Source organism: Salmo trutta, chromosome 14 (assembly GCF_901001165.1).
Source record: "Salmo trutta chromosome 14, fSalTru1.1, whole genome shotgun sequence".
Taxonomy (NCBI): Eukaryota; Metazoa; Chordata; class Actinopteri; order Salmoniformes; family Salmonidae; genus Salmo; species Salmo trutta.
In genome coordinates, this window is record NC_042970.1 from 59,700,616 (window position 1) to 59,712,399 (window position 11,784).

An 11,784-nucleotide genomic window follows, 5' to 3' on the forward strand; every position below is an offset into this window, starting at 1 on the left:
TACATACACCTCAGCCAAATACATTTAAACTCAGTTTTTCACAATTCCTGACATTTAATCCTAATAACAATTCCCTGTCTTAGGTCAGTTAGGATCACCACTTTATTTTAAGAATGTGAAATGTCAGAATAATAGTAGAGAGAATGATTTATTTCAGGTTTTATTTCTTTCATCACATTCCCATTGGTTCAGAAGTTTACATACACTCAATTAGTATTTGGTAGCATTGCCTTTAAATTGTTTAACTTGGGCTTTGTGATGGCCACTCCAATACCTTGACTTTGTTGTCCTTAAGCCATTTTGCCACAACTTTGGAAGCATGCTTGGGGTCATTGTCCATTTGGAAGATCAATTTGAGACCAAGCTTTAACTTCCTGAATGATGTCTAGAGCTGTTGTTTCAAAATATCCAAATAATTTCCTACCTCATGATGCCATCTATTTTGTGAAGGGCACCAGTCCCTCCTGCAGCAAAGCACACCCACAACATGATGCTGCCACCCCCGTGCATAATGAACATAACGATGTTCATTATGGCCAAACAGTTCTATTTTTGTTTCATTAGACCAGAGGACATTTCTCCAAAAAGTAAGATCTTTGTCCTCATGTGCAGTTGCAAACCGTAGTCTGGCTTTTTTATGGCGGTTTTGGAGCAGTGGCTTCTTCCTTGCTGAGCGGCCTTTCAGGTTATGTCAATAAAGAACTCGCTTTACTCTGGATATAGATACTTTTGTTTCCTCCAGCATCTTCACAGGTCCTTTGCTGTTGTTCAGGGATTGATTTGCACTTTTCGCACCAAAGTACGTTCATCTCTAGGAGACAGAACACATCTCCTTCCTGAGCGGTATGACGGCTGTGTATGGTCCCATGGTGTTTATACTTGCATACTATTGTTTGTACAGATGAACGTGGTACCTTCAGGTCTTTGGAAATTGCTCCCAAAGATGAACCAGACTTGTGGAGGTCAACAATTATTTTTCTGAGGTCTTGGCTGATTTCTTTAGATTTTTCCATGATGTCAAGCAAAGAGGCACGGAGTTTGAAGGTAGGCCTTGAAATACATCCACAGGTACACCTCCAATGGACTCAAATTATGTCAATTAGTCTATTAGAAGCTTCTAAAGCCATGACATCATTTTCTGGAATTTTCCAAGCTGTTTAAAGGCACAGTCAACTTAGTGTGTGTAAACTTCTGAACCACTGAAATTGTGATACAGTGAATTATAAGTTAAATAAAATCGGTCTGTAAACAATTTTTGGCAAAATTACTTGTGTCATGCACAAAGTAGATGTCCTAACCAACTTGCCAAAACTATAGTTTGTTAACTTCTTTGGGATAGGGGGTGGTATTTTGACGTCTGGATGAAAAGCGCACCCAAAGTAAACTGCCTGCTACTCAGGCCCAGAAGCTGGGATATGCATATAATTGGTAGATTTGGATAGAAAACTCTAAAACTGTTAAAATAATGTCTGTGAGTATAACAGAACTGAAATGGCAGGCGAAACCCCGAGGACAAACCATCCCCCCCAAAAGAAATCATCATACCACTGATTTCAATGGCTGGCACTTTTATAATAGGGCGAAATCGTACACAATTGCAGTTCCTAGGGCTTCCACTAGATGTCAACAGTCTTTAGACAGAGTTTCAGGCTGATTTTTTTTTAAATTAGCCAGAAATTGAAGTTTTTCTAGGTGGCTCCCATTTTGGCTGTAGTGTTTCCAAGCGCATGAATGAGAGTGCATTCTTTGGTATTTTTTTCCAGTAAAGACAATAACGATTCTCCGTCTTAAATGTTATTGTTTATTTGCGTATTAGGGTTTGATTAAGGTTTGATTATAAACGCTGATTGACTTGTTTGGATAAGTTTATTGGTAATGTTTGGGATTCATTTTGAAGGAGGGAAACGAGTGGATTATTGACTGAAGCGCACCAGCTAAACTGAGTTTTTATGGATATAAAAAAGGACTTTATCGAACAAAAGGACCATTTGTAATGTAACTGGGACCTTTTGGAGTGCCAACAGAAGAAGATCTTCAAAAGGTAAGGCATATTATATCGCTATTTGTCACAACTCCCTGGTTAAAATGATTTGTTATGCATTTGTCTGCTGGGCGCTTTCCTCAGATAATCGCATGGCTTGCTTTCGCCGTAAAGCCTTTTTGAAATCTGACACGGCGGCTGGATTAACAACAAGTTAAGCTTTATTTTGATGTATTGCACTTGTGATTTCATGAAAGTTTAATATTTAGAGTAATTTCACTTGAATTTGGCGCTCTGCAATTTCACCGGAAGTTTTCGAAATGGTAGCGTCCCACTAATCTGCAAGAAGTTAACAAGAAATTTGTGGAGTGGTTGAAAAACGAGTTTTAATGACTCCAACCTAAGTGTATGTAAATACCGACTTCAACTGTAATATCAGTTTTTTATTTTAATACATTTGCTAAAATTGATAAAAACAGTTTTTGCTTTGTCATTATGGAGTATTGTGTGTAGATTGATGAGGAAAATAATCAATTTAATCAATTTTAGAATAAGGCTGTAACGTAACAGAATTTGGAAAAGGTCAAGGGGTCTGAATACTTTCTGAAAACACTGTAGGTTTGATGTTGTTGATGTTTGATACTGTGAAACTTTGGGAATAGCATATCCTGTCATGTCATGATAACTTGGTTGGTACAGGCGAGCACATCAGCGGTGGAGCCTGTACCCTGTCTTCCAAAGATAATTCATATAAATCCAAATAACTTCACAGATCTTCATTGTAAAGGGTTTAAACACTGCTTCCTATGCTTGTTCAATGAACCACAAACAATTAATGAACATGCACCTGTGGAACTGTCGTTAAGACACTAACAGCTTACAGACGGTAGGCAATTAAGATCACAGCTATGAAAACTTAGGACACTAAAGAGGCCTTTCTACTGACTCTGAAAAACACCAAAAGAAAGATGCCCAGGGTCCCTGCTCATCTGCGTGAACGTGCCTTAGGCATGCTGCAAGGAGGGATGAGGACTGCAGATGTGGCCAGGGCAATAAATTGCAATGTCCGTACTGTGAGACGCCTAAGACAACGCTACAGGGAGACAGGACGGACAGCTGATCATCCTCGCAGTGGCAGACCACGTGTAACAAACACCTGCACAGGATCGGTACATCCAAACATCACACCTGCGGGACAGGTACGGGACGGCAACAACATCTGCCCGAGTTACACCAGGAATGCACAATCCCTCCATCAGTGATCAGACTGTCCGCAATAGGCTGAGAGGCTGGACTGAGGGCTTGTAGGCCTGTTGTAAGGCAGGTCCTCACCACACATCACCGGTAACAACGTCGCCTATGGGCACAAACCCACCATTGCTGGACCAGACAGGACTGGCAAAAAGTGGTCTTCTCTGACGAGACGCGGTTTTGTCTCACCAGGGGTTATGGTCGGATTTGCGTTTATCGTCAAAGTAATGAGTGTTACACCGAGGCCTGTATTTTGGAGGTGGAAGATTCGTCATGGTCTGGGGCAGTGTGTCACAGCATCATCGGACTGAGCAGGTTGTCATTGCAGGCAATCTCAACGCTGTGCATTATAGGGAAGACATCCTCCTCCCTCATGTGGTACCCTTCCTGCAGGCTCATCCTGACATGATCCTCCAGCATGACAATGCCACCAGCCATACTGCTCGTTCTGTGCGTGATTTCCTGCACGACAGGAATGTCAGTGTTCTGCCATGGCCAGTGAAGAGCCCGGATCTCAATCCCATTGAGCCCGTCTGGGACCTGTTGGATCGGAGGGTGAAGACTAGGGCCATTCCCCCCAGAATTGTCTGGGAACTTGCAGGTGCCTTGGTGGAAGAGTGGGGTAACATCTCACAGCAAGAACTGGCAAATCTGGTGCAGTCCATGAGGAGGAGATGCATTGCAGTACTTAATTACTTAATGCAGCTGGTGGCCACACCAGATACTGACTGTTACTTTTGATTTTGACACCCCCCCCCCCCCCCCTTTGTTCAGGGACACATTATTCAATTTCTGTTAGTTACATGTCTGTAGAACTTGTTCAGTTTATGTCTCCGTTGTTGAATCTTGTTATGTTCATACAAATATTTACACATGTTAAGTTTGCTGAAAATAAACACAGTTGACAGTGAGAGGACATTTCTTTTCTTTTTTTTTTACACACACACACACACACACACACACACACACACACACACACACACACAGAGAATGGGAGCCTATTTGCCATGTCACAGCCTAGGACTAAAGCACAGAGGTTTTGGAGTTGTTTTTAAAAGTGGTAGGAACTTCTATCTGTTCCAGAGCTGTTCCAGAGTAATGGATTTCAAAAAGACAATGGACTGGGTTGACCATCTTGAGCAACTGAGGAGATATTACAATGTTGGATGCACAGGCAGAAAATGGTGGAAGTATGTGTTTTGGGGGATGCTCAACATTGCCATCATAAATGTGTACATTGTGGGGTACTCTGCAAAGGCCCCTTCCCAGAAACCCCAGGCTCTGGTCCCTGAAGGCATTCACAATGCAGCTTGTGCTTTCACTTTGTGATATGGCTACAGTGGCAGGAAGAGGGGAGGACCGAGTTGTAACTAATTTGAAAGCAGGTGAAATTTGAAGGGCGCAAGAGAGGGAGTGGTGTGCATCTGGAGTGGACACAGGGCAAAGAGTGAGAGATGTGTAGAAATGTATTTTGGGTGCTCTATGTGTTCTGTGCCATTTTGCAGGATGGGGCAGTGCTTCCAGAAGTTCCATGACATGTTGTAGGCTAAATGCCAATACTAAAGTGACAGTGTGAAATAAGAATTTCTCCTACAAATCTTTTGTTGTATCTTCTCTATCGAATACTTGTTGCGTTCACTGAATTGTTGTCAAAATAGGCTACTATTTCTACATTTTCTGTCAGGCCTGGTCTGTACTAAATCTTATTGAGAAAGGTTACCAACATTTTGAAATAGTCTCTGAATAGCTTGAATTTTTACAATGCTACAGAAATCAAATAGCCTACTTTGTGTGGGTTTTTAAAAACCATCTGAATATTATCCTCTCGTCACATTTTGGACAATTGTTTTATTTATATGAAAATAATATATTATACTTGATACATTTTAAGTGAGTAATTTACTACAATTGAAATACTCTAGGGTTTTTTGTATTTACACAATGTAATACAAAATGAGTGTTATTCCTAATGACATGAATGTGGTGTCATACACTACATGACAAAATGTATGCGGACACCTGCTCATCGAACATCTCATTCCAAAATCATGGACATTAATATGGAGTTGGTCCCCCCTTTGCTGCTATAACAGCCTCCACTCATCTGGGAAGGCTTTCCATTAGATGTTGGAACATTGTTGCGGTGACTTGCTTTCATTCAGCCACAAGAGTATTAGTGGTCGGGCACTGATGTTGGACGATTAGGCCTGGCTCGCTGTCGACGTTCCAATTCATTCCAAAAGTGTTCAAATGAGGGTGAGGTCAGGGCTCTATTCAGGCCAGTCAAGTTCTCCCACACCGATCTCGACAAACCATTTCTATATGAACCTCGCTTTGTGCACGGGGCATTGTCATGCTGAAACAGGAAAGGGCCTTCCCCAAACTGTTGCCACAAAGTTAGAAGCAGAGAATCATCTAGAATGTCATTGTATGTAGCGTTAAGATTTACCTTCACTGGAACTAAGGGGCCTAGCCCAAACCATGAAAAACACAGTTTGCACTATGCATTGGGGCAGGTATCGTTCCCATGGCATCCTCCAAACCAAGATTCGTCTGTCGGTGGTGAAGCGTGATTAATCACTCCAGAGAACGCCTTTTGTGGCTGAGCTGTTGTTGCTCTTATACGTTTCCACTTCACAATAACAGCACTTACAGTTGAGCGGGCAGCTCTAGAAGGGCAGAAATTTGACGAAGTGACTTGTTGGAAAGGTGGCATTCTATGACGGTGCCACATTGATGGTCTTTCTTTATTTTTACTATTTTCTATGAAATAAAACATATGGAATCATGTAGTAACCAAAAAAAGAGCAAAACAAATCAAAATCTATTTTATATTTGACATTCTTCAAATAGCCAAACTTTGCATTGATGGCTGCGTTGCACACTCTTGGCATTCTCTCAACTAGCTTCATGAGGTAGTCACCTGGAATACATTTCAATTAACAGGTGTGCCTTCTTAAAAGTTAATTTGTGGAATTTATTTCCTTCCTTAATGCGTTTGAGCCAATCAGTTGTGTTGTGACAAGGTAGAGGGAGGTATCCAGAAGATAGCCCCAATTGGTAAAAGAACAAGTACATATTATGGCAAGAACAGCTCAAATAAGCAAATAGAAATGACAGTCCATCATTACTTTAAGACATGAAGGTCAGTCAATATGGAACATTTCAAGAACTTTGAAAGTTTCTTCAAGTGCAGTCGCAAAAACCATCAAGAGCCATGATGAAACTGGCTCTCATGAGGACCGCCACAGGAATAGAAGACCCAGAGTTAGCTCTGCTGCAGAAGATAAGTTCATTAGAATTACCAGCCTCAGAAATTGCAGCCCAAATAAATGCTTCCCAGGGTTCAATAACAGACATCTCAACATCAACTGCTCAGAGGAGACTGCGTGAATCAGGCCTTCATGGTTGAATTGCTGCAAAGAAACCACAACTAAAGGACACCAATAATATGAACAGACTTGGGCCAAGAAACACAAGCAATGGACATTAGACCGGTGGAAATTTGTCCTTTGGACTGGAGTCCAAATATGCGATTTTTGGTTCCAACCGCCATGTCTTTGTGAGACGTGTTGTGGGTGAACGGATGATCTACACATGTCTATTTCCCACCGTAAAGCATGGAGGATTTATGGTGTGGGGGTGCTTTGATGGTGACACTGTCTGTGATTTATTTAGAATTCAAGTCACACTTAACCAGCATGGCTACCACAGCATTCTGCAGCAATACGCCATCCCATCTGGTTTGAGCTTAGTGGGACTATAATTTGTTTTCAACAGAACAATGACCCAACACACTTCCAGGCTGTGTAAGGGCTATTTTATCAAGAAGAAGAGTGATGGAGTGCTGCATCAGATGACCTGGCCTCCACAATCCAACCCAATTGAGATGGTTTGGGATGAGTCGGACCGCAGAGTGAAAGAAAAGCAGCCAAAAAATGCTCGGCATATGTGGGAACTCCTTCAAGACTATTATTCTACAATGTAGAAAATATTAGAAATAAAGAAAAACCCTTGAATGAGTAGGTGTTCTAAAACTTTTGACCGGTTGTGTGTGTGTGTGTGTGTGTGTGTGTGTGTGTGTGTGTGTGTGTGTGTGTGTGTGTGTGTGTATAGATATCTATATATACACACACACACCTTTCAAAAGTAAAGGGTCATTTAGAAATGTCCTTGTTTTTTAAAGAAAAGCACATTTTTTTGTCCATTACAATAACATAAAATTGATCAGAAATACAGTGTAGACATTGTTAATGTTGTAAATGACTATTGTAGCTGGACTAGTTGAGTATCTGGAGCATCAGCATTTGTGGGTTCGATTACAGGCTCAAAATGGCCAGAAACAAATGCCTTTCTTCTGAAACTCGTCAGTCTATTCTTGTTCTGAGAGAAATTAAGGCTATTCCAAGTGAGAAATTACCAAGGAACTGAAGATCTCATACCACCCTGTGTACTACTCCCTTCACAGAACAGCGCAAACTGGCTATAACCAGAATAGAAAGAGTGGGAGGCCCCGGTGCACAACTGAGCAAGAGGACAAGTACATTAGAGTGTCTAGTTTGAGAAACAGATGCCTCACAAGTCTTCAAATGGCAGCTTCATTAAATAGTACCCGCAAAACACCAACATCAACAGTGAAGAGGCGACTCCGCCATTCTATTGGGGTCTTAAGCATTAAATAGAACATGTGGGAGGGGGCAGAGGAGGGAAGATGGCGGAAGTGGATGCTGAGGTCGAATCAAGCAGCGCGACGGGAAAAGTTGGTGAAGACGAATGTTCTGAATGGACAACAGTAGTATCAAAAACTGGAACAAAAAGGAAATTGTCTAAAATTGGAGTGGAGGATACGTATATGAATGATAATGAATTGCTTGTTGTTGAGATGCGTTTGTTGAGTAAGGATGCATATATGCAGGAGACCCATTTGAGGTGTCGAAAATGGTGAAGTATGCACTGTGAAAAGTGGAGTTTTTCAGAGTGAACAGGAGTGGTCTTATTTAGATTTAATTGTATTTCTGAAGAACAGAGGAAGATTTCAGTGAGCCTCAAAAGATTCCGGACAACAGAAGTTTTGAACTTTGGAGTAGATCACCTGTCAAAGGAATCATCTCAGGGGTGACGACGGATGTTCAGGTTGAATACCTGAAGAGAAATCCTGATGTGATTGGTGCCCGGCGTCTGACCCATTGGGTGAACGGAGAAAAATAAGTAAGTATGTCGGTCCTGTTGTTTTTGATAAAGAGCAAAAACCTACACGTGAAGCTTGGTTATGTAAGATACACTGTTAGAGCTTTCTTCCCCAAACCATTGCAGTGTAAGAATTGTAAAGGATTTGGCCATGTTTCAAGTGAGGTGCAGACAGACAGAGAATACTGAAGAATGGTGTGTAGGATGCCGGTGTTCAATTGTGGTGGGGATCATGATCCCGAGTTCCTAGAGTGCCCTGTAAGGGTGAAGGAGATTGAGGTGGCAAAAGTTAGAGCGGTCAATCAAATCTCCTATGCGGAGGTGATTAAAAGGTTTGAGAAAACAAGTGATGCTAGTGAAGATATGGTAGTGGACCGACCACAGCCTGTAGTAAAATGTTTGCTGCCAGTCAAAAGATACCCTGTGTGTTAAAAAAGGTGGATTTTATGGCGTTCATTGCCACAGTTATAAACTCTACGTCACAAGTCTCAAAGAAGTCTAAGAAACTGGACATTATTGTGGCTGTGGCAGAAACGTTTTTGGGACTTAAGGATTTTACATCGGAAGACTTGCAAGGGGTACTGGCTACAGAAGACCCGCCCTCCCACTTTCCCCTTGAGCCTGTGTAGCCATCAGATCGGTTTTATTTCTTATCAGAAAAGTTTTTGATTTAGTTTAGTTTATTTATTTTTGTGGGGGAATCCTGTTTCCATCCCGTACAGTAGGTGGCGGGATGCACATTACATTGTGCGATCGCCAATATACCATAGAAGAAGTAACAGAACATGTAAGGTCCTTTGAGTATAAGGAATAATGTTAGGCTACTTTTGTCCACTATTGTACTAAGGATAGCGATGACAACACTGTGAAAGCAAATTGAAACATTATAACAATATCGTTCGTGGAATTTGACCGGGATACGTATACATGTATTACAATAATAGGTAGAATTCCTTACGGATGTAGTAGGTAGGCTTTGTGAATTGGAACACATCTGTAGCGAGTTGGTAAACATGCTAACAGCTTGGATATACAGTAGTTACTATCTCAACAACCACTGTTATTTCCAGACTGACTAAACTCCTGAAGGCTGCTCCAAGTTCCTACATTGTAGTCAGGTTACTAATAACAATGTCTTTATTGGTAGCATATCAATGGTTTATCAAAAAGAGGACAATGTATAGCTAAAATCCCTTTTACCTTGTATACATCTCCGTAGGTCCCGCTCCCAATTCTCTGTATTAGCTCGAAATCCTCCTGCGGATTTCGCCTTGAAAGGTCGAAAGTGGAAGCCATTTTTCGGTCCCCGGTTTAGTTATCCAGTCGCTATATTTGTTGTAACACTGACACCACATATAACGAAAAACATACAATATAAACACACGTCGTCAGAAAATATCACAGCCTGACTTCACTGTAACTTTAACATGGCCTCCTCTGAGCACTGCGCGTGCGCCGCAGCCAGCTTGTCCAAGAGGGGAATGCAAGGAATGGGCGACAAGAGGGTGGGTCGCTGGCTGGCTGGGGTCTCTGGTAGAATTCTACCCCTGGACACAGATGTAGGATCAGTTTAGCGTCCACAAATTCTCAATCGTGAAACCAGAGTTTAGGAGCGACTAGTTTGGTTTTGCGTATCCTACAGAAATGTCTTTGACACGAGGATCATGAATACCCTAGTAATTCTCTACTTGTTTACAGCTGGATCATTTCTTCTCATTCTCACAAATATCCAGAGTGCAATAGAATAGAATAGCATAGAATTTGAGAATTAGGAAAATAAGATCATAAACTTGGAAAAACGATCTTATGAGTTTGATTATATCAATCAATAACTATGGTATAATAGATAATATGCTGCATTAGGCTACTATATAGATACATTGTATTGCTTTTTAGTAAAACTGGAAGGCACACAAAATAATAACCATACAGTCAATCATATTGTGTGAATTTATTATAATCTATTGTCTTGTGAGCCAGAATTACTAGGCATTTGTGCATGTGGAAAGTTTGCAATACATGTATTATGTATAACTTACTATTTGATTGAATGTATTATTGTACAGTACTATTAAAAAGTCCATATTACTGAATGATCGAAAAATGACTAATACAAAGCCAATGCTTTGTATTAGTCAATGCAAATTACATTTGACCATATCACACATCACTCTTATTCTTAATTTCTTTGTGTAATATCCTCCAGAGAAAAACAGGTGTCACTAGATGGATCTGTCCCTACTCCCTAGGCCTATACTAATCTGAATGCACAGTACAAAAAAATGTATTCAACAAAGACAATCACCCACACAATGTAACCTTTTCCAACACTGAAGCATGCATGAGAGCACCAGTTGTTCCGGACGACTGTGTGATCACGCTCTCCGTAACCAATGTGAGTAAGACCTTTAAACAAGTCAACATTCACAAGGCACCGGACCAAACAGATTACCAGGATGTGAGCATGACGAGTCTGTAATACCAACATGTTTCAAGGAAACCCTGTGCCTAAGAACACCAAGGTAACCTGCCTAAATGACTACCGACTTGGACAAAAAGAACATCAATGTGAGAATGCTATTCACTCTGCAACTGGATCCTGGACTTCTTGACGGCCCCCCCCCCCCCAGGTGGTAAGGGTAGGTAACAACACATCTGCCACACTCATCCTCAACACGGGGGCCCTTCAGGGGTGCGTGCTCAGCACCATCCAAATCCCTGTTCACCCACAACTGCATGGCCAAGCACGACTCCAACACCATCATTAAATTTGCCAACGACACAACAGTGGTAGGCCTGATCACCGACAATGATGATACAGCCTATAGGGAGGAGGTCAGAGACCTAGCAGTGTGGTGCCAGGATAACAATCTCTCCCTCAACGTGATCAAGACAAAGGAGATGATCGTGGACTACATGAAAAGGACGGCCAAGCACGCCCCCATTCTCATCAACGGGGCTGTAGTGGAGCAGGTTGAGAGCTTCAAGTTCCTTGGTGTCCACATCACCAACAAACTATCATGGTTCAAACAGACCAAGACAGTTGTGAAAAGGGCACGACAAGACTGTTCCCCCTCAGAAGACTGAAAAGATTTGGCATGGGTCCTCAGATCCTCAAAAAGTTCTACAGTTGCACCATCGAGAGAATCGTGACTGGTCGCATCACCGCCTGGTATGGCAACTGCTCGGCCTCTGACCGCAAGGCACTACAGTGGGTAGTGCGTACGGCCCAGTACATCACTGGGGCCAAACTTTCAGCCATCCAGGACCTCTATACCAGGCGGTGTCAGAAGAAGGCCCTAAAAATTGCCAAAGACTCCAGCCACCCTAGTCATAGACTGTTCTCTCTGCTACCACACCGCAAG

At 41.9% G+C, this 11,784-nt stretch overlaps 1 protein-coding gene across 2 annotated transcripts in view; it reads right to left on the bottom strand.

Annotated features, from left to right (window-relative positions):
• Positions 1 to 9,876, bottom strand: part of map4k3a (mitogen-activated protein kinase kinase kinase kinase 3a) — an 87,020-nt gene extending 77,144 nt beyond the window's left edge. For both annotated transcript variants that reach the window (XM_029776582.1, XM_029776581.1), the window contains exon 1: positions 9,620 to 9,876. In XM_029776582.1, coding sequence (XP_029632442.1) covers positions 9,620 to 9,715 — 96 coding nt within the window. In that variant the 5' untranslated portion in view covers positions 9,716 to 9,876. The remainder of the gene's footprint in view (positions 1 to 9,619) is intronic.
• Between the last annotated feature and the right edge of the window lie 1,908 nt (positions 9,877 to 11,784).